Source organism: Artemia franciscana, unplaced genomic scaffold (assembly GCF_032884065.1).
Source record: "Artemia franciscana unplaced genomic scaffold, ASM3288406v1 PGA_scaffold_23, whole genome shotgun sequence".
Classification (NCBI taxonomy): domain Eukaryota; kingdom Metazoa; phylum Arthropoda; class Branchiopoda; order Anostraca; family Artemiidae; genus Artemia; species Artemia franciscana.
Window position 1 is genome coordinate 2533891 of NW_027062649.1, and position 25087 is coordinate 2558977.

The 25087-nt window shown below is 34.2% G+C and overlaps 1 protein-coding gene across 1 annotated transcript in view; it reads right to left on the reverse strand.

Moving 5' to 3' along the window:
• LOC136041461 (Ig-like and fibronectin type-III domain-containing protein 1) overlaps positions 1–25087 on the reverse strand; it is a 259166-nt gene that overhangs the window by 224678 nt on the left and 9401 nt on the right. Inside the window, exon 3 of the mRNA XM_065726145.1 lies at positions 16807–17013. Coding sequence (XP_065582217.1) covers positions 16807–17013 — 207 coding nt within the window. The remainder of the gene's footprint in view (positions 1–16806; positions 17014–25087) is intronic.

The following is a 25087-nucleotide window of genomic DNA, read 5'->3' on the forward strand; positions in this document are numbered from 1 at the left end:
GCAGAGATTTAGGTTATTTGAATATTTATAGACAAATAGAACGTAAGAATTTGCACCTTGAGACAATTTTTAGAGGTGAATAAACGAGTGATAAATTAACATTGTGAAACAATCCTTTGACGCACTAAGTTTAGAGCCGACATGCCAAGAACGGTTAACAGTTCTAATGAGTGGCAGCAAGGCCCTATCCAGCGGGAGAGTGGGGATTAACCCAGGGTCTGAACCCCCCCTCAAGGTTTTTGCCTCAATTGCACAAAAGTAATAAAAATGCATGTAAACAATTTTGTTTGGGTTTTGCGGAAGAATTTTAGGAAGGGGATCCTACTTTTAGGAAGGAGGATTACAGGGAAGGGGAGGTCATCAGGTAATAATTACAGTGGTTGTCTTTTTTTTGGCGGATCAATTCACATAACTACGCTATATAAATACTAAACGAAATTGGACTAAACCGAATGAAATGGGGGTAGTTTCCCCTTGAGATTCATAGAAATGTAACCACCAGCTAGGACAAAAATTAAACAGCAGGCAACTCATGGTAGAAGTCACGTCCCTCTCCCACTACCCATTGAATCTTCCTCTGATTCTATCTGATCAAATATAAAGCGATTGATAATTGCACATCATTTGGACATGTTTCTTCTTTATTTTATTGAAGGGAGTCAAATTTTCTTTCCAAAGGCCTGGAAGTAGGACAGATCCTGCAAATATTCTAGTATACTTACTTGTAAACCATTAAAAATCTAAGCAGAATACGATAATTGAATAATTTGACAGCTTTGGAAGTTTTCTGTTGTGCTAAACGCTTTGACAGAAATCTTTGCCGATACTGAATGCATATTATTTATGCTATATATACGTAATTTTGAATGTCAGAAATCTGTTAATGTCGAAATTCACCGGTGAACGTCTGAAATTTCATTGTCTTTGCTTGGATTAAATTGGCTTTACGAATTACCTTTTTCAGTCTTTTGCAAGCTTTGGTGGAAAAAATTAGTGTTAGGTTAGGTTATAAGCCTCGAAAATGGGTTACTGGCAGCAGTGCTGTCACTTACTTGAAGTACTTTTACTTGAAGTACTACTTAAGTAAAACTTTCCATTACTTGTACTTGTACTTAAGTAAAAACTCTAGGGTGTACTTATTACTTGATACTTAAGTAAGATTACTGGCAGCAGTGCTGTCACTTACTTGAAGTACTTTTACTTGAAGTACTACTTAAGTAAAACTTTCCATTACTTGTACTTGTACTTAAGTAAAAACTCTAGGGTGTACTTATTACTTGATACTTAAGTAAGATTACGAAATACTTATTACTTGAGATACTTTTAATGTACTTGTTTTTCAAATACTTTACCTTTGACACGAAAATTTTGTGTGTGTGTGCTTTGGCAATGTACAAGAGAACACCACCCTTAGATTTAGAGTAAACTCGGATATAGCTCCATGCCGTATTTTTGAATATGAAATAAGGTATTTGTTTTTGACGAAAAAAAATTATAGTATGATTATCACTTGGTTTAATTTTTGTTTAAAAGTTATATAACAAAGAAAATTGAAATTATTTCACAGTTCACTGGTCGACAGTGAGCTAAAATCCCTTGTTTTGTGCTAATTGTTGCATACTGTAGTCCATTTGGGCTTATATTTCTGACATTAGAGTTTAAGTATTGTCATCTCGTCAACTGAACCAGATTTCTACTATTTCATCATCTTCACGACCATATTGTTGGTAAAACTACTGAAGCTATGAATCTTTGCCCATCTAAATGTTGTCTGCAATAAACAAGTCTAGGGAATTCTAGCTGGATCCAATGCAGTGGTATTTTGTCAAATTCGTTCCAGCAAATTCAGGTATTCAGACAAATCTGACTTCAGATTTGTCACTCCATTCATAAGCTATAGGCCCTACTAAATTAAAGGAAAACTCAACTTTCTTAAGACTTGAAACCCTCTCCCCCTCGCCCTATTTGATATAGGGTTTGTGATACCAGAACTTGATATGAGCCTTGATTTTAGGCGTCTTTGGTATAGTTTTCATTCGGATCCGTTACTTCATTTGCAAGTTGTACTAAATTAAACAGAAAACTTAAATTTTTCAGGAATTAAAACCAACTCCCCCTTGTTAAATTTGAGTTAGGGTCTTTATCTCAAAACTTGATATGTCTCATGGTCTTAGGCCTCTATGGTTCAATTTTCATTCAGATCCATCACTTTAGTCGCAAGTTACTCTGAATTAAATGAAAAACTGTTAATAGCAAGTAAAGCCCTCTGCCCCCTGTTTTATTTGAGCTAGGGTCTTCATCTTTCAGCTTGATGTGTCTCAAGACCTTTGGCACCAAATCTGGCCATCGAAATTTTCATCTAAATCCAACCAGCGGTTCTCCCCCTATACATGATTACACAGACGGACGGATGGACACACAGAGAGACGGACGGACGGATTTTGAAACATCTTAGGTAGCCATGTTGGCTCATTGGATCCAAAAAAGGAAAACAATAGCATATCATCATCCAGGCATCATAATCTATTTGGAAAGTGGAAAATATCCATCAAGATAGGTTTTTGAGATCTGTCTGTCTCTCCGCCCGTCTGTGCAATCGAGTATAGCGGGAGAACCACCAGTCAGATTTGTATTAAAAATTGAACTATTTGGATTAAAATTGAGCTTAATTAGGGCGATAGGGCTTTAAGTGTTAAAAAAAATTCGAGTTTTTCATTTAATTCACTGCAACTTGCAAATGGAGAGATGAATTTGAATAAAGATGAAAATTGAATAAAGATGCCTAAGAGTATGATATGCATTGAGTTCTGGGATGGAGACCCAAGCTTAATTAGGGCGAGGGGGAGGGGGCTTTAAGTGCTAAAAAAGTTGAGTTTTTTGTTTGACTCAGCTTAACTTGCGAATGAAGTAGGCTAATGGATCTCAATGAAAGTCAAGCCAAAGATGCCAAAACCATAAGACACATAATGTTTAGAGATGAAGACCCTAGCTTAATTAGGGGGAGGGGGCTTTAAGTGCTAAAAAAAGTTGAGTTTTTAATTAATTCAGTGTAACTTGCGAGAGATTGATGGATCTCAGTGAAGATTGAACCAAAGGTGCCTAAGACCATGACAGGCATCAAGTTTTGAGATGAAAATCCTAGCTCAAATAGAACGAGGGGGAGTGGGTTTTGAGTGCTGAAAAATGTCAAGCTTTTGGTTTAATTTAGTATAACTTGCAAATGGAGCAAACGATCCAAATGAAAGCTAGACCAAAGATGACTAAGATCAGGGCTCATGTCGAGCTCCGATATCACAAGCCCTATCTAAAATAGGGCGAGGGGGAGGGGGTTTAAAGTTTTAAGAAAGTCGAGTTTTCCTTCAGTTTAGTAGGGTCTATAAATACTTCCACCCATGGCTTGCCCAAAGCCTGGAATAACCCTTTTCCAAAATAAGTCATACTGAAGTCAACCTTCAACCAAATATTCCATCCCCAGAGAAAAATTACTTTGTATGTCACTTGGTATTTACCAAGTGACATACAGAGATCGCAAGTTCTGTCGGTCTGTCAGTTCCGGCCTAACTAGTTTAGGCACTTTTAGATAAGCTAGGACGATGAAATTTGGCAGGTGTATCAGGGACCAGACCAGATTAAATTTTAAATAGTTGTTTCCCCGATTCGACCATCTGGGGGGGGGGGAGTGGGAGGACAAAAATTAGATCGGATCTTAATTAAATTTGATATTTAGAAGGATATCATGCATTAGAGCTCTTATTTTAAATTCCTACCGGATCAGGTGACATTGGAGGGGAAACCTAAAATCTTGGAAAATGTTTAGAGTGGAGGGATCGGGGTGAAACTTAGCGGGAAAAATAAGCACAAGTCCTAGATAGGCGATCGATATAAGCAGAATGAATTCACCCTCTTTTGGGGAGTTGGGGGGAGCGTTAACTCTGAAAAATTAGAAAAAATGAGGTATTTTTAACTTACGAAGGAGTGATAAGATCTTGAATTTCTTCGGATGAAATTTCATATTTAGAAGGACCTCGTAACTCAGATCTCATGTTTTAAATCCTGACCGGATCCAGTGTCATTGGGGGCATTTGGGGGGGGGGGGCGGAAATCTTGGAAAACGCTTAGAGTGGAGTGATCAGGATGAAACTTGGTGGGAAGAATAAGCACAAGTCCTAGATACGGGACTGACATAACCAAAATGGATTTGCTCTCTTTGGGGTAGTTGGAGGGGGTGTTAATTCAGAAAAATTGCAAAAATTAAGGTATTTTTAATTTTAGAGCCCGGTGACCGTTCGTGAGGTATTTTTGAATTTGAAATTAAGAAGAAACTCATGTATCAGATCTCTTAAATTAAGCCTCGACCAGTTCTGGTGACATTGGGGGAGAGTTAAAGGGGGAAACCGGAAATCTTGGAAAACGCTTAGAGTGGAGAGATCGGGATGAAACTTGCTGGGTAGAATAAGCAAATGTCGTAGATACATGATTAACGATACGGGACTGGATCCACTCTCTTTGGGGTAGTTAGGGGGGTCCAGTGCTTTGGCGAGTTTGCTACTTCTAGTCGTGCTAAGACAATGAAAATTGGTAGGCATGTCAGGGACCTGCACAAATTGACTTGATAAAGTTGATTTCCCCGATTCAACCATCTGGGGGGGAGGGGCTGAAGGGAGAGGAAAAATTAGAAAAATTAGGTATATTTAACTTCCGAGTGGGTGATCAGATCTTAATGAATTTGATATTTAAAAGGACCTTGTGTCTCAGAGCTCTGATTTTAAATGCCGACCAGCATAAAGCCTCTCATTTTTCTTTTAGATTAATCCATTGATTCTTACAATTTTGCTAGAGCTCATGCCATATGAGCTCTTGGCTCTTCCGACCTCGTCACAAGTGCCATATGAGCTCTTGTATCTCAGAAGATTTTCGACTTAGTCTCATGGTTTTTGCCACTTCATGGTGTGAAAACTGCTGCTAGAAATAGATATGTTGGGACTTCTGCCGTATTGTCTTCTAGTATATTTAAATGTGTGCTTGCATCGTGCCTACGTCACCTTAAAAGTTCTGTTTCTTGCGGTAATATGGGTTTGTCTTCTGTTGCATAAGCAGACGACGTTCTTCTTGTTGCCCGGACTCGCCGTGGATTGCTTTCCAATTTTACTATATTAACCAATGAACTATCTAAGACAGGACTGTCAGTTAATGCGTCTAAATGCGAGTTTATTTGTTTTAATAGCCCTTTTACGGTCGCTCCATTCGTTGCTGGGACTGGAATTCAGCCATGTTCTTCTTTAGTTAGTTGGCTTGGTCTGTGTTTCGGTCCAACACTTTCCACTACCTTTTTATCCCTAGTGAATCAAGCTGTGAAAAACCTACGCGTCGCTTACGGAGAAATATCCTACAACAAAATCCGTTGCAACCGCAACGGTTTGTGCATGATTTATAACGCTTATTGCGCCTCTGTGCTTTTGTTTTTATCAGGCATGGCTCATCTGTTTCTTAAAAAAATATCCCCATACTCTACGTGCGGCTTATTTCAGATATTGCAAATTCCTCCTCCGGCTTCCTAGATGACACCAAAACAGAAAAATAATTACTCGATTTGATTTAATAGATATGCCTTCTAGGATTCGGTCTTCCAGTGATGATTTATGTAAAAAGACTTCTACTTTATTGACGTTTACGACCCTCTGTAGTCATTTTTCCATATTGATACTGGTTAATTAGTCCATGTTGGCTTTTGTTAGTTTGAATTTTTTTTTCTTGCTGTTTATCGTTTTTGTTTTTGTTTATTTATAATACTCCGTACTTTGTGTTTTTTTTTATACTTTTACTGATAATAAAGTTCATTCATTGATTCATTCATTCATTCTGTAGTTTGACCAGCCGTATGGAATGCGTCTCAATCAGCGGGCTTGCTGTAGGCCCATGATTTTATAATATATGTTTGTAGGGAGTTTTACCGACCATCTGAATTGATTACACAGCATGCAGCTTGCTTGAGTGAAAACCAGCCAAAGGATATAGATGCCATACATTTTCATAGCGTGTCTGAAATTTAACTTGAAAACTTGAGGCAGTTTCCTTGTAAAGGTGCCGAGGGCGAGACATATCATCAATTGATTTTTGATTTTCGATTATTGAGCTTTGATTTCTCTTATTAAAAAAGTCTGCAACTGACTCACCTGGCTCCTTACTTTAAATTTCAGTTTTTTTGTTGCTAAGTTTTTACTTATTGAATCGCAGAGTGAAGTACTTTGTTGCCTTTTATCTCTTTTAAAGCCAATATAAAGTTTATTTTTCTATTTTCAATATTTTTTCCACCATTCCGACATGTTTCAGAATAACCCTGTATTTTTTCAAACGTGCCAGATTTGACTGAAGACTAATCGACAGAAGTTTAACTCTCTGTGCACTGTATTAATCCTGTCATGTGATCTGTCTGATCCAATCAGAAGTTTTTTGACTGCACTTAATTGATTTGATAGTCTTTTTCTTTGAAGCCGTTGTATTGATAAATTGGTTCAGATTATTTATTGGACTTCATTGGGTGTCTACCAGCCAAACAAGGGGAAAAAACCGTTAAAAACGATAAAACGGAAATTCTGGGTCTTGATTAAGATTTCCAAGAGAGGAGTGACAGGGGATATTTTATAGGCAAGGGAAGGGGCTAAGAAGCCTTCAGAAATGACTTTAACAAAAAGGTAGCATGGGCTTTATATCAGAAATATACATATATATATATATATATATATATATATATATATATATATATATATATATATATATATATATATATATATATATATATATATATATATAGAATAAATACTTGAAGTAGTACTTGAAGTAATACTTAAGTACACTTTTGGCAAGTACTTGATATTTGATACTTGAGTAAAATTTGGAAAGTACTTATTACTTGATATTTATGTAAAAAAAACAATGAGTACTTAATACTTGATACTTAAGTAAAAATTTGGAGAACTTGTTGCAGCACTGTTTCAGAATAACCCTGTATTTTTTCAAACGTGCCAGATTTGACTGAACACTAATCAAAAGAAGTTCAACTCTATGTGTACTGTATTAATCCTGTCATGTGATCTGTCTCATCCAATCAGAAGTTTTTTTACTGCAATTAATTGTTTTTATAGTCTTTTTCTTTCAAGTCATTGTGTTGAAAATTGGTTGAGATTATTTTTTGGACGTCGTTGGGTGTCTACCAGCCAAACAAGGGAAAAAATATTTTCAATATTTTTTTTATCATTCCCACATGTTTCAGAATAACCGTGCATTTTTTCAAACGTGCGAGATTTGACTGAACAATAATCACCAGAAGCTCAACTCTAAGTACACTGTATTAATCCGGTCATGTGAACTGTCTGATCCAATCAGGAGTTTTTTGACTGCACTTAATTGTTTTGAAAGTCTTTTGCTTTCAAGTTGTTGTGTAGAAAATTTGTTCAGATTTTTTTTTGGACTTCGTTGGGTGTGTACCAGCCAAACAATGAAAAACAATACTTTCAATATTTTTTCCATCATTCCCACATGTTTCAGAAAAACCCTGTGTTTTTTCAAACGCACTAGATTTGATTGAACACTAATCGCCAGAAGTTCAACTCTACGTGTACTGTGTTAATCCTGTCATGTGATATGTCTGATCCAATCAAGAGTTTATTGACAGCACTTAATTGTTTTGATAGTCTTTTCCTTTCAAGCCGTTGTGTTGACAATTTGTTAAGATTATTTTCTTGGACTTCATTGGGTGTGTACCCGCCAAACAAGGGAAACGGTTAAAAACGATAAAACGGAAATTCTGGTTCTTGATTACAATTTCAAAGAGAGGAATGACAGGGGACATTTTATAGGCAAGGGAAGGGGCTAAGCCGTTGTGTTGAAAACTGGTTAAGATTATTTTCTTGGACTTCATTGGGTGTGTACCAGCCAAACAAGGGAAACGGTTAAAAACGATAAAACGGAAATTCTGGTTCTTGATTAAGATTTCAAAGAGAGGAATGACAGGGGACATTTTATAGGCAAGGGAAGGGGCTAAGAAGCCTTCAGAATGACTTTAAAAAAGGTAGCATAATATATATATATATATATATATATATATATATATATATATATATATATATATATATATATATACATATATATATATATATATATATATATATATATATATATATATATATATATATATATATATATATACATATATATATATATATATATATATATATATATATATATATATATATATATATATATATATATATATATATATATATATAGACTAAATACTTGCAGTAATACTTAAGTACAATTTTGGCAAGTACTTGATATTTGATACTTAAGTAAGAATTTGGAAAGTACTAATTACTTGATATTTAAGTAATAAAAACAATGAGTACTTAATACTTGATTCTTAAATGAAAATTTGGAGTACTCGTTGCAGCACTGACTGGCACTCCTCACTAAATCCAAGGAGGAAAAGGGTATTTTGAACATTCGCCGGTGAATGCCAACATTCATCAATTTTGGACAATCACGGAAACATATACATTGAATTGATATGCGGGGTTTTGTAATTTGTCAGACAATTAAAATTCAGACAATTAGTAGAGATTATAGGTTTTCTATGTTTTAACCTAGTCTCTGTGTTACTTTTAGAATTGTTGACACATTGAAGACCCCTCAATCAATTTTTATCAAAGTTGCTTCACATGCTCCCTGTGGTGCTGGAAAAATCAACTAATGGACCCTTTGTCTCTGAGACTGTCAGCCGACACTGAAACTCACAAAATGACATTCATGGTGTCAAATGTCCTTAAAAAGTTTAATTTTTATCAATTTTAACTGTTGTAATTGTTAACATGTAAACTATATCTCTGCAGTTACTTTGAAGCTAAAAAAAACTAATCCTCGTCAAGGACAAACCATCTCTTACGACTGTTATATTGTTTTGAAATCGTTAACTATTTTAACTGTCATATTGATTTGAAAAAAAAACTTCACCTATGCAGTTATTTAGAAGCTACTAAGACTAACCCCCATTTAGGACCAATCCATCTTCGGAAGTATTGTTTTGTTTTAGAACTGTCATATGTTTTAACTGTTATAATGATTAAAAAATAAACTTCATAAATTCAGTTACTTAGAATCTCCTAAGATCTAAGCCTCATTTAGGACAAATCCCTCTTAGGACTGTTACATGGTTTTATAAGTATTTAGAATAGAATAAAGTAGTTTTGCTTTAAAAAATACAAACTTGACAAACAGAGCAAATCTTTATTGGCATACTTCATCCTTTCGGCCAACCGTCTAGTGCTAAACGGAAAGCTGGTCGTCCTCGTCTCGGGTGGGACGACGTCATAAAGAATTATTTAAAGGAAACAGAAACTTCCTGGGAGGGTGCACAAAGGGGGGCTTTGAAAGACTATGATGGAGGAGGGGCATGCGTAGCTGTGAGCTGTTAGTAGTAGTAAAAGTATACTTTATTCTAGTGACACATCATTTAAGCGATATGTTTATTGTTTTTTATTATTATGTTGTTTTTAATTATTAGTTTATTATTATTTGAAATAAACTTTATGCATGCATTTTTTTAAAAGCTACTACAGACAAAGTTTCATTTAGGACGGATCCAAGCTTAGAATGGCTTCCCCTATCTTCACTAAGACGCTGCTACATTTAAGGGCTAAATAAAAATTAATCTATATCTCCCTATGAATTATTCCCAAATTCCTCTGGGATGTCTTTTTCTCTACACAGTGCGTCTGTCTTTTCTCTTTCTACCACTACCATCCGCTTTCTCACCACCGCCTAATTTGAATATTATTAATTGAGTTACCATAAGTTGAGCATTAGTGAGTAAATTTTGTATCCTTATAGCTTGAATAGTAGACTATTATACACAATGATAAGTTTATTAACAATTCATAAGAACTAATTTATTAATGATGTTTATTCATTAGCAATATGAAGTTACAAACTATTTTTTCGTTTATTCATAAAAATTTACAAGCATTAACAAAGCTCATTAACAGCTAATTCACACTTGTGAAACACATTTAATTAACCAAAAAAGAGATGGCGAATGTTTAAGACATTATTTTAGTCATTCCATAATAAGCATCAGGAATTTAATAATAAATCGTCTAAAACCACTTTAAGCCAATTAATTAACCATTTAAACGTAAGTTTCAATGGTCCTTTGGGTACTTGTATGATATAGCCCCGACCTAATATTATTCATCTACGTAGAGCCTGTTTCTCTGACGCTCAATATTAATGAAATAAACCTAAGTATGGTAAAAATATAATACTTTAGAAACACGTTTGGGTATATATTTGCACATTAGGGGGGAGGGTGTAGAGTACAGCGGGTATGCATGCCTAATTTGTTAGGTGCAATTATACTACGTATTATGAAGTAAGAAATTTTTTCTAACTTCACACTGTCCAAATACTTTACCCTCATCCCCCTCCCATGTGCAAATATACAACCAATGTTATATATACTTAAATTACGAATACTTGAATTAATCTTTGCTTGGTAATATAGTACCCAGAGATCAATCTCAGCCGCATCAACCTGCCGCAGGGCCTGGAATTTGATTCTGCTGATGAGATTATGCGAAAGCGTCACCTTATTATTCTAAACAAGAAGAAGAAGGCATTTGCGCTGCCTTTTGGAGTGTCAGCATAATGTGTTTGACGCTTAAGCAGACGAATACTTGAATTAATCTTTGCTTGGTTCAATCTCAGCCGCAGCAACCTGCTGCAAGGCCAGGAATTTGATTCCGCTGATAAGACTATGCAAAAGCGTTTCCATATTATTCAAGACAAGAAGATAAAGAAGGTATTTACTGTTTTTTAGAGTGCGGCAGGGTGTGTTAGACGCTTAAGCAGTCGGATACTTGGATTAATCTTTAATCGGTAATACTCAACCCAGAGTTCAATCTTAGCCGCAGCAACGTGCCGCAGGGCCGGGAATTCGATTCCACTGATAAGACTATGCAATAGCATCTCCTTGTTATTCAAGACAAGAAGAAGATGAAGGTATTTGCTGTTTTTGAAGTGCAGCATGGTGTGTTTGACGCTTAAGCAGGCGAATATTTTAATTAATCTTTGATTGGTAATACTGAACCCAGAGCTCTATCTCAGTCGCATCAACCTGCCGCAGGACCGGGAATTTGATTCTACTGGTGAGATTATGCGAAAGTGTCTCCATATTATTCTAAACAAGAAGAAGAAGGTATTTGCTGTTTTTTTGCTGTGCAACATGGTGTGTTTGACGCTTAAGCAGACGAATACTTGAATTAATTTTTGCCTCGTAATACTGTATCGAGTAAAATCTCAGCCGCCGCAACCTGCCGTAGGGCCGGTAGTTCGATTCCGCTGATGTGACTATACGAAAGCGTCTCCTTATTATTCTAGACAAGAAGAAGAAGGTAATTCCTGTTTTTTTGCTGTGCAACATGGTGTGTTTGACGCTTAAGTAGACGAATACTTGAATTAATCTCTGCTTGGAAATACTGTACCAATATGTCAATGTCAGCCGCAGAAAACTCCGACAGGGCCTGGAATTTGATTCCACTGATGAGATTTTGCGAAATCGTCTCCATATTATTCTAGAAAAGAAACAGAAGGTATTTGCTGTTGTTTTCGCAGTGCAATATGGTGTGTTTGACGCTTAAGCAGACGAATACTTGAATTAACCTTTGCTTGGTAATACTGTAACCAGAATTCACTCTTAGCCGCAGAAAACTACCACAGGGCTGGAAATTTGATTCCACAGATGAGATTAGGCGAAAGTGTCTCCATATTATCCTAGACAGGAAAAAGAATGTATGCAGCAACCTGCCGCTTGGCCGGGAATTCGATTCTTCTGATGAGATTTTGCGAAAGCGTCTCCATATTATTCTCGACAAGAAACAGAAGGTATTTGCTGTTGTTTTTGCAGTGCAACATAGTGTGTTTGACGCTTAATCAGACGAATACTTGAATTAGCCTCTGCTTGGTAATACTGCAACCAGAATTCACTCTTAGCCGTAGAAATCTACCGCAGGGCTGGTAATTTGATTCCACAGATGAGATTAGGCGAAAGCATCTCCATATTATTTTAGACAAGAAACAGAAGGTATTTGCTGTTGTTTTTGCAGTGCAACATAGTATGTTTGACGCTTAAGCAGACGCATACTTGAATTAACCTTTGCTTGGTAATACTGTAACCAGAATTCACTCTTAGCCGCAGAAACCTACCGTAGGGCTGGAAATTTGATTCCAGAGATGAGATTAGGCGAAAGTGTCTCCATATTATCCTAGACAGGAAAAAGAATGTATGCAGCAACCTGCCGCAAGGCCGGGAATTCGATTCTTCTGATGAGATTTTGCTAAAGCGTCTCCACATTACTCTAGACAAGAAAAAGAAGGTATTTGCTGGGTTTTTTTTTGCAGTGCAGCATGGTGTGTTTGACATTTAAGCAGACGAATACTTGAATTAATCTTTGCTTGGTAATAGTGCACCCCGAGTTCAGTCTCAGCCACAGCAACCTGCCGCAGGGCTAGAAATTTGATTCTGCCGATGAGATTATGCGAAAGCGTCTCCATATTATTCAAGACAAGAAGAAAAACAAGGTATTTGCTGTTTTTGGAGTGCAACATGGTGTGTTTTACGCTTAAGCAGACGAATACTTAAATTAATCTTTGTTTGGTAATATAGTACCCAGAGATCAATCTCAGCCACAGAAACCAACCGCAAGGCCAGGAATTTGATGATGAGATTATGCAAAAGCTTCTCCATATTATTTTAGAGAAGAAGAATTTGCTATTTTTTGGAGGGCAAGATGGTGTGAATTCTTGAATTATCACTAGCAGACAGTATTAAATAAGATTGAAGTTATTAATAATAAACAGGAATAAGTCATATTAAAGAGCAAAGGACAGTGACATTACAATGTATTTGTTTAAATAGGAAACTGATTGTGGAAGCTTACACAACTATATACATCTGAAAAATTCGGAAAAATCAAGAATCCAATTTAAAAAAAAGGAGCTTCATATACAGTTGTGCAGTTTTTGTAGTAGCGGGAACCAAATTTCGCGAAAAGAGACAGGGGTGAAAATGAAGGAAAATATGCCAAAAATATATGGCACCTAAATATCAGGGACATTTCCAGGATTTTTTTTTTTGGGGGGGGGGTTGTTTATAAAAAATTTGGGGGTGGGTACTAAAAAAACTTAAAACAACACATCTAAAATTGGTTTGTGTTTAGTTTTGTTACGTTTTACGAGTCGAGAAAACATTTTGAGGGGGGTGTTAAAACCCCCCGAACCCCGTCCCCCTGAATACGGCCTTGCTAAGAGCTTAAGAATATATAGCTTTTGTGGGAAGGTGTAGTTGTCTTTTAAAATCAAAATATTGTTTAATTTTAACGGGTGAAAAGCGTTGTTTAATTTGTTTTGCTTTTTTTTTACGGTTCAACGTCCCAACACTGACGAAAACGTGAGACAGGCCTACAAACTTCATAGTTATGGAACAATCACAAGAAAAGTCTTGAAAAGTGGGGTTTTAAGGTGTGAATCTAGATGGTTCCTGGGAGAGTCTATTTTTGTTTAATTTTTCAAAAAAACGAAAATGGTTAAAATATGAAAAATGGAAATTAAAAAATGGAATTTTTTAAGCAGTAATTTCGACTCGACCAGTGCCCAGTGGCGGTTATGGCCTCTATTGCACCCAGCGCAAAATATAATTAGCACGCCCAGTGTCTCCCATAAAATTTTTCAGCCATTAAAATTTTACATCAATTCCATTAAATTTTTAAATTTTAACAGAATTATTGTTTATTACCAAAACTATTTGCAAATTAATTAATGAATTTATAACTTATTTTTTAATTCATTAATTATTATTTTAATTATTATTATTGAATTATTTTTTAATTTATCTCATTAGTTAACAAGTTATTAAGTATTTTCATTTATTAACGGCATCCTCTGCTAGTTTTTAATAAAAAAATAAAAAAAAAGTTACAAAATGATTATAATCGTTAGATCATTTATTTGGAATTTTGTTTCCCTAAAGTTTCTATGCCTAGAGCGTTACCCCCTCCCTCTAAACCACCTTTGCCTTTACCACGTCATTCTCAGGCTTTTTCAAATTATTGCTTGGAAATCATATCTCAAAGCCTGAATTTAAACACTGAAAAATTAACCTGAATTAAATTATTCAAAAAAGATATATTAATTAATTAATTATGAATTATATTAATTCTTAATAATATATTAATTCTTAAATCTTAATAATTAATTATGTTAAATATTAATTACATTAATTATTCAAATATTATAATTAAAAAAAAATTAAAGCCTGAACTAACCTGAAAAAAAACACTATTTTTCACTATAACTTGTTGACAACATTAACGCATTTATGCATTACGGATTTATTAATATTAACAGAGCATATTGACAATTAACTCATGCTTGTGAAGTGAATTTAATTATCTATAAAAAAATATTAATGACAATTTGACTAACATTTGACTTTGTCATTCAATCACTAGCTTGAAGAATTTACTCATAGATGGTTTAAAACCGTTTAAAGCCCATAAATGTTATATGATAACCGTTTAAAGCAAGGTTCAATGGTCCTTTGCATAAAAAAGAATGCTGAACTACTTGCCAAAGGATTATTGAGAAAAAGCCACCGACGGGCGTGCCCCTGTCGAACACGTTTTTCTTTTTCAAACAGATCCGTTACATTTTTTCAGCAGAGCAAGGCAACCTTTAAACTAGTATTCTGTACCGTTATATTTTTCCAATATTCAAGTCTTATTCTGTAAGATATGTTTTGGAATGGTGATTGCAAAATTTCAACGGGAACAATTCAATTTTATTGACACAATACATAAAAAATAGCATTTATGCCAATGGATTCTTCAGGCACAATGGAACTTCAGGCACAACAAGCATAGAGGCACAGAGCATGGGTGCTGTATGGGGAGCGGCTAGTGGGTCCTTGGCACCCATAAAGTGAGAGAATTAACAAAAATACTTGTGCAATACTGCTTTCTTGACGTATGACAAACGAGAAAAAATAATATAATGAAATAACTATAATATGTAGTTATTATATTGTATATTATAGTTTATTATAAAAAAATTATTACATACAACCTATGATAATAACTATTATAATAAATATAATTAAATAATTATTCATAAAAATTCATATAACCCTCGTTTTCGCGGTTATTTAATTACATTAATTTTCTTTCTTATTTGTCATGCATAGTCTAAATACTACAACCCTACCCCCACCCCCCAAAATATGACACTTTTGAGGATTAGCACTTATTGGCACATCTCAGGTCCTCAGATCCAAGAACTCGGGCCAAAATCTTAAGAAAGTATCAACAGATGTTTCCAGAAATGTATTTTTACACAAATATCTACTTTCTTTTTTCTTAGGTTCCTTGGGTCATACTTAATCAGGAAAATTCATATCCCCCTGTGTACTGGGATAGTTGCCACCATGTTTGTGGAGGATTATCACAAGTTCAGTAGACCTCGCTTATCTCACGAAACTACGTTGCGCAGATAATTTTGTCTTCTATATAAGGAAACCCGCCATGTTTCCAAAGTTATGCTACTCTATAGGCTATTATAGGCTTGGGTCTAGAAAACTCAGACCTGAGAGTTAAACTCATAACGCTTCTTATACTGTGATATTAATTTAATATATGGGTTATTTTTTTAATTTTGCAAGCCATTTTTTTCTCAGAAGAGTCAGTTGCTTAACTCCCAGGTGACTCAATATTCGAAAAACATGTCCTAGTCATCTAAGTACTTCCCCAGCCATTATTGTAATGACTGGATTCAAGTCAAGGTTCAAGCCATTATAATTTTCAAAGATATTATCTTTTTCGGGAAATTCAAGCATTATTTTTCGAGGATCATCATATCAAAACTATCCGACTTTTGTCATTTTCCAAACGAAAATTTTCTGTTTCGCAAAACTGATTAGGAACATTTAGAGCAAATTGTAGTTTCATCTGAAAGAGTTCTCAGTTCTCCCAAACCTTTCATAACTGACAAAACCTAACACATTTTGTTTCTGAGCCTTCATCCAGTATTGCCACCCCTAGTGATTTATCACTAGTTTTAGTAATTTTTTAAATTGCCAAACAACAAAGAATCACTACATTACCACGTAAATCACTAGAATACTGAAGGAAATCACTAAATCAACCATAAAATCACCAAAATCTAATGATCTGTTTCACCGAGTGGCAACCCTGATTTCCCGCTCTACAGAAATGCTCCGAACTACTAGCCTAGGGGATCTAAAATAGGGCTAGTTGAGGAGGTCGCAGACCGCTAAAGTACAAATGCTGCCGTTCCATAAAAGGTTTACTATAACACAGGTACTTCAAATCGCAGCAGAGAGCTGAAACTTCCGCTTTAGAATTCTTAGGTCTCATGAGTTTGATCATGTACTTTCCATCAATATCGTAAGTTCTTTTTTTTTTTGGGGGGGGGGGGTTTCTTCTTCTAATTATGCTTTTATATTTATGCTAGTTTTTTGACATAAATATTAAGCCCAAAAATTTTTATATATTTAGAATAAAAACAAGATTTACATTCTTTGAAGTGTATGCTGTTTTAGAAGCTGGTTTTTACAGTTTCAGTTAAAATTGATAAGGGTCGCTCAATACTACCCATCACCGTGAACGATAGCTGCTTAAAAACTACAGTTGAATATACATTTGATTTAAGGTTAGAAATCGACCAAACTTTAGTACATACCTTCATTATGCATTACTGAGAAGCGCCGATCAGACGTTACTCTATTTGGACCCGCAGTGAGAACTTTTGAGGTTCTTCTTTCTCCATCTTGCTTCCTCCAAAGCAGTGTATTTTCACCAAGGTTTCGAACGACACAAGTTACTAAGGCATCCTCACCTTCATGTGCGTGGACTGGAAGCCGAAAATTATCTCGCAAACTCGGTAGACCTTAAACAGATTAAGAGGCATTTAATAAAAGCAGAACTTCTTTTTTACATAGCTAAATTAGTATGTAGAGAAAATTCAGTGTTAATCTAAAACATAGCGCGATTTTGTATTGTGCTGCGACATGATTCTCAACAGATGTGCATGGACTGGAAACCAAAGATTATCTCCCAACTCGGTAGACTTTAAGCAGATTAAGAGTCATTTAATAAAAGCAGAACTTCTTTTTTTATAGCTAAATTAGAATAATGAAGAAATTCAGTGTTCTTCTACGAAACAGCACATTTTTGTATTGTGCTACGGAACGATTCTAAGCACATGTGCATGGACTGGAAGGCGAAATTTTATCTCGCCACCTTAGTAGACCTTAAACAGATTAAGAGACTTTTAATAAAAGCGGAACTTCTTTTTTACACAGCTAAATTAGTTTGTAGAGAAAATTCGGTGTTAATCTAAAAAATTTTGCATTTGTTTTGTGCTGCAACAGAATTCTCAACGGATGTGCATGGACTGGAAGCCAAAAATTATTTCCCAACTCGGTAGACCTTAAGCAGATTAAGAGGCATCTAATAAAAGCAGAACTTCTTTTTTACATAGCTAAATTAGTATGTAGAGAAAATTCGGTGTTAATCTAAAACATAGCGCGATTTTATTTTGTGCTGCAACATGATTCTCAACAGATGTGCATGGACTGGAATCCAAAGATTATCTCCCAACTCGGTAGACCTTAAGCAGATTAAGAGGCATTTAATAAAAGCAGAACTTCTTTTTTTATAGCTAAATTAGAATAATGAGGAAATTCAGTGTTATTCTACGAAACAGCACATTTTTGTATTGTGCTACGGCACGATTCTAAGCACATGTGCATGGACTGGAAGGCGAAATTTTATCTCGCCACCTTAGTAGACCTTAAGCAGATTAAGATACTTTTAATAAAAAGCGGAACTTCTTTTTTACACAGCTAAATTAGTTTGTAGAGGAAATTTTGTTTTCATCTACAACGCAGCACAATTTTTTATTATGCGGCAACAATATTCTCAACATTCCAATGTATTTACATACACAATTCTCCTTGTTCTTTTCTGGGTCATTAAATGACGAATGTTTTCAAGTATTAAAAAAATTAAATAAGAAAATTCAATTTGTTGGTGGGGAAGGGGTGGGGGTGGATCCCTAGCTTGAGTTTTATGTATTGTTCGTTTTTTGGTGAAATCATTTGAAATTTGTTAGGTTTTTGTTACTTTGTGGAAAACAATATTTCGGTGGTAATTTGCAGCACAAAAGGACTGCTTATTGAGTTGGAGACTTTCTTTTTTTTCTCTGTTTTACTAATATTTATTTGAAGTTTGATATTCTTATTGAAAGCGGAATTGTTTGTTTTAGAATTTTGAAATTACTTTGTAGAAAAGAAAACCCTATAATTTTTTTAAAAGAAGTTCCCAGCAAGTAAATCTGTAAAATCCAAAAAGAAAAATATTCTGGTTTTTACTACAGTAGGTAATAGAGGTGGTTTGAACCACTTGAACAGAGTGACTCAATAAATCTGTCACCTTATATATATTGACAGGAAAAATTAATGGATTTTTCCTAGTAGAGAATAATCTTATCTTTTTAGATATATACCACACATGTCAAATAGTTCTCTTTATCACCAGTGATGTTGTTTTGTGAATAGCAGATAGTATTACTTATTCTGAAATATTTCCAATAAGGTTACCAACAAGTTCCATAGATATATTTTAGCCTTTGTTTTGGTGTACCATAGAGACACCGGGAATTTACTTGCGCAAAAATTCGCGACCTAAAACAATTAAATTCTTTATATGGGCTAAAAATTTCCCACAGAAGAGCTAATCAAATAAGTTAATATTTATTCGTGATAAAACTTCAACTATCAATAACACTGTCAACTACAACTCCAATATCGACTTCAGCATGTCTAAGAACCCTAATAACTGCAATATACGAAATAAATAGAAAACATCGCGACATGGTGAGCTGTACAAAATGAATAACTAGTTATTTAGTACCTCAATTAATTTATTATTTATGTTCATTTAATATCATATTTTGTTGCATTACCAACTTTTTTGTTTTACTATAATTAATGAAACAATATAAAGAATGTGCTTCTAAAATTTAATTTTCTTTGTAATGGATAAACAAAAAATATACATTTTCAACATATCCTTGAACGGGAATTCCAAGTAACATTTTTTGAGAATTAAAAGAGAGTGGTTGTCAAGAGCTCTTCAGGTATGTCATGAGGCTTTACCTAAAGTGTTTCTAATACATAATTTTAAAGGGAACTATATAAATATTTCCAAAATAATCCTCTCTCTGAGAAAAAAAGGTTGTATATTAGACAAACAGTATCACTGGCACCAAAAGGGAGAGCTCTTGCTTCATATTTCTATCCCTGGATTTTGAAAACCAAAGTTTCTTAGTATTTTCCTTGTGAAAAATAGAAAACAATTACCCCCACCTAGGATTTTAAACCAATCCTCCTCCCCATAAAGAAAAAAATTACGAATTGGCCCCAAGGAGCAATAACTTAGTACTTCGAGCATTAAAAATAAGCCTAGAGTTTTATTTCACATTTTTCTGAAACTGAAAAACACCAATGATGCCATGTGGTTAAATTGTTTCTTTATTTTTAACAATAAGAACAAAAAATTCGACAGTAAGAAAAAAAAGTTTAGTACCCTAAAATCACTACAATCAAACCTAAACCGGCTCTTTAGAAAATTTTAAATCAGTTAAAATAAGTCTTTTAGACTTTTCTCAAAAATGAGACTTAATATATATATATATATATATATATATATATATATATATATATATATATATATATATATATATATATATATATATATATATATATATATATATATATATATATATATATATATATATATATATATATATATATATATATATATATCAAATACGTCTAGGCTATTTATTTAGGCTAACAAGCTATTCAAATACGTTTTTAAATTTTAGTTACTATAGGCTAGACTTCATTATTAACTAAGTTTCTTCTGACGCCTCAACCGTGATCTATTAATTGCTGAGATAGGTATATAAATACCTCGTTTCTATTTCTTTTCATTAACTTGGTATTACAATCAATATTTTGGCAAAAATTAAGAAGATTTGTTCTCAAGAATTCTCTTAAGATCTTTTAACAGCTCTAGAGATAGCCGTCAATGGAGAGTCAGTCCTTTTGGGAATAGTCCTTTCAAAAATTTTATTGCAATTTATGAAAATCCTTGTTTTAGAGATGGGTCCTTTCAACGGATTTTTTGCAATCCATAGGGGTCATTTTAATGGATTTACTGCAATCCATAAGAATCCTTATTTAGTAATCGATAGGAATCACTTCAATGAATTTATTCCAATCCATGGGAATCGTTATTTTAGCAATGCATATGAGTCCTTTTAACGGATTTTTTGCAACACATAGAAATCCTTATTTTAGTAATTTATAGGAGTCCTTTCAATGGGTTTATTGTAATCAGTTAAATATTTCACATGTTTGTACTTGCAGTACAATTTAATTACAAAACCAATGCTCAAAGAGAGACTAAGTACAACTTATTTAATAGTAACTATTACTTAATATCTAAGCGTTACCAAAAAGCAAAACATTTTTAGATAGTTCAAATAAACATACAAATTGTCGATCATATATATTTTTTTACTGAAATATATCTAAAAAAAGATTGGAAATTATTGGAAGCCAAACAATGAAAAAAAAGAATAAAAAAAAGACTTGTCCCAAATTTCTTATTTTTGTTCCAGCTAACCATAGAAGAAACACGCTAAATTAACAGCCCATTCTTTTGTAACAGCATTTCTTTACTAAGTATTAAAAAAAATATACAAATTATAAAATTACACATACTTGACTTTCACACTAAGTACGTGAAAGTAATTTTCTATGCTAAGCGGTTAAGATGCGTTACGTTAAGAATGACCTTTCACACCAAAACAATTTCTTTCATGCTCGACTAATGTAAAAATTAATAACCATCATAATCATCGTTTAAAATCTTCGCTATCATTGTAAGCAAACTATTTAAAAATTAAAAATGTGGAACAGAGATGGAACCTCATACCCAGATCAAGCGCGAAAAACTTTCAAGGAAAGGTTTATCAATTTATTTTAAAAATGTATCAGTTCATCAAACAGTTCGTGGTAACAAACTGTAGTAAGGAGCGACCCGGCTCAAATTACTCCGTAGATGAAAGAAGTTGTCCCCTGCGCACCTCCTCGCTCTTTACACTAAAGTTTTTTTTTATTGTTTTAAAAAGTAGAGCTGGAAAATAAAAACATGCATTAATTCAAAAACGTTCAGAAATTAAATAAAAAAAACAAGTTTTTTAAACTGCAAGTAAGGAGTGACAGTAAAACTTAAAACGAACAGAAATTACTTCGTATATGAAAGGGGCTGCTCCCTCCTCAACGTCCTGCTCTTTACGCTAAAGTTTTTTTCTGTTTTAAAAAGTAGAGTTGAGAGAAAGAGTCAAGCTTTAGCGTGGAGAGCGGGACGTTGAGGAGGGAGCAGCCCCTTTCATGTACGAAGTAATTTCTGTTCGTTTTAAGTTTTACTGTCGCTCCTTACTTGCAGTTTAAAAAACTTGTTTTTTTTATTTAATCTTGCAGAAGTCCATCGGGTTGGTGGTATAGTTACTTAGTGCCAGCAATGGTTCAGGAGGGTCTTTGACCTTTACACACTTTAGAAAGTATAAGAGTTCAAAAGAGGGATGAAACCTTTTGATCGACAGTGAACAGATATAAAAAAAAAATTAACTGGATATTTCGAAAACATATACAGTGTTCATCATCAGCAGTAAAACTAAAAGACACCAATAAAAACAAACAAAATTTATACCCAATAAACGAACTACATATAGTTTATTGCTATAAGTTATCTACACACTTTAGTATAAAGTGACATGAACTTACGTACTGTAAAATTTTATATTGAGCCTATTTGACACTGCCCATTTTATGAACAAAATTTGGTCAGCAAGATTATATAAGGGAACGTAATATCTCAAGTTATGCAAGTGCAAAATGTTTTGTGGTGCAGTGTGAAAGATCCTTCCACACTATGTTCTCAAGCTTCTTATGTGATAGCACGACTCAAGAACTGAATAATCACTAAATCTTGCTTAAGAGATGAAGCATACCCACCCCCATCTCTATGGCTGTTTCTACCCTCCTCCCCTAAGAGTCAGAATGATGTTTAAGTATGAGCGTCAACATCAAATTTTTTTATCTACACACATACACACACATATATATATATATATATATATATATATATATATATATATATATATATATATATATATATATATATATATATATATATATATATATATATATATATATGTGTGTGTGTGTGTGTGTGTAAACAGATGTCTTTGTTTATAATTTGATCAATCTCTCTTTATCATGTCCTTTAAATAGTGTCCCATCTTTTAAAGATCAAATTCAATGCACTTACTTTCAGTAAGGACTCGTAGAGATCTTTAAATAGGACAACTTATTAACGGACATCTATAGACCTTTAAAATGTTCGTGAGCAATCCATACAGCTATTCTTTACAAAGGAAAATTGGAAATTTAGTTTTTTGTTGGAATTAAAAGTTATCCTTGAAGCAGATTTATTGAAGAGCATTCAAGTTCAATTTCAAGGGAGAAAAATCAGGCTTGGGGAGCGAAAGTGTGGAGTAAGGAAGCAAATGGTTTTTATAAGCATAAGAATGAGGAAGTCCAATTTTGGATCTCCAAAATTGGCGAATATACCAAAAAAGAATCAGCAAACATGCAATATACTACTACTACTACTAATAACTCACCGCAGTACCAAGCCGCCTGAGGCCAACAAAGCTACGCACGCTCCTCTTACAACCTAGTTTATTCAATGCCTCCCTCTTTACACCCTCCCAGGAAGTTGCCATTTCCTTAGAATCTTTATTTTATGACATCCTCCCAACCCAGACGAGGACGACATGCTTTCCGTGTAGCCCCAGACGGTTGGCCAAAAAGGACAATCTTCGGCAATCAAACAGGCAATATACAGTGTAAGAAAAAATACAAATATAAATACTGGCCAGAATATACAGACTTAAAAATTAATCTTACATTACTTTATTACATTTCATTATAAAAATAAATGATACCTTTAGTATAAAGTGGCAAAAAATCTATATTACTCTATAAACAAAAAAATTACAGAAAAGTCTCAATACAGGAAATGTTACAAAATTAGAAAAATAAAGAATAGGACAAAGATCCTCCAGTACCCTTGCTGCCGAATAGGGCGTCAAAGTAGCGCTACAGTTGCTGGGATAATTTGTAATTAGAGAGTATTAAAAAATCAACAGACTGGCTATATACGATGTATCGACAATACAAATATAATTACAAGCTAGAGCCTCTACTTGGTGCAAGGACTAAATATTTATAGAATACACAAATTATCCTTATAGTACTATATATTATTATTCATTAATAATAATTACATCACAAACAGAAAGCTTCTTGTTGTTCCAATTAAACGAACAGAGTGTTTCAGGGAGTCGTTCTTAAAGAACTGGGACATAATTCAAACTTTAGCGTAAAAACCGAGGTGTTGAAGAGGAGCAACTCCATCATATACATAATAAGTTTACTCATATACGTAATAAAGTTTGTAGAGGAAACTTGGTGTTCATATACAACGTGGCACAATTTTCAATTGTAATAAATTTCTGGTATAAACGTAATAATTTCTGTTCGTTTTAAGTTTTAATGTTGCCCCTTACTTCCAGTTGAAAAAAAAATTATTTATTTTCTGATCTTTTCTTGAATAATTCCAGGAAATCTGGCTACACCTCCATGGAAAAATACTTCTTCTTTACGGATTTTTTCTCTTGGCAATTCAATCCTGGTGAAAACTTACCCTGGACAACTACCCTTAACATTTCCACGCGTAAAATTGAGTCGGCAAAGAGAAAGCAAGACATAAGAAGAATTTTGTCTAAGAATTCAGGCAATTTCCCCAAGTGTAAGATTTTCCGTGAAAAATTCACCCCCTGGAAACTCCCGTCCCTTAGAAAAATTACCCCCTGAAAAATACCACCATCAAAAATTCAACACTCCCCCGACCCAAAAAATGTATGCATGTTTCCCAATAAAAAATACTATGCGTAAGCAATAAGCAAATTTTGTAACTTAGATGTCTTTCCCAAGGGGGCTTTGAGGGGGGGGTCAAGATATTTCCAAAGGCATAGTTATTTGGCCTTTCAACTATGCCAAACAAAATGGCTATCTCAACATTTTGAGAAAATAAAGCATGGGGGGTCTAGTTGCCCTCCGATGTTTTTAGTCACTTAAAAAGGGAACTAGAACCTTTAATTTTCGTCCGAATGAGTCTTCTCTCTATATTCTAGGACCACTGGGTCTATACAATCACTCCTGGAAAAATCAAAAACAACAACAAAAAAACAAACAAATAAATACGCACTGGCAAAAAATATCTTTCTTCTGGCAGAAAATACAAATTCCACATTTTTGCAGATAGGAGCTTAAAACCTCTACATCAGGGTTCTCTGATAGGCGGACTCTGATGGCGTGATTTTCATTAAGATTCTATGACTTTTAGGGGGTGTTTCCCCCTTTTTCTCGAAAATCAGACAAATTTTCTCAGGCTCGTAGCTTTCGATGGGTAAGACTAAACTTGATGAAACTAATATATTTGAAATCAGCATAATACGGCGTTTCCTTTGATATAGCTATTGGTAACAAAGTTGGTATCGGTATTTTAGAGTTCCGGTTATTATTGAGCTAGGTCGCTCCTTAGGTTACCACAAGTTGTTTTTTTATAACTCATATATAACATTAAAATCAGCAGCTCTCTGCCTTTTTATGAGCCATAGGTAGATTTTCAAGCACCGCGTCTTGTTATCAATTTTAACTGAGAGGGGGGGGGGCTATAATTAGAGGATTCCGAAAAAAATTAATGTGAAGGGATTTTATCACAGTTGCTAAAACACAGATTAACTTATGAATTGCCAT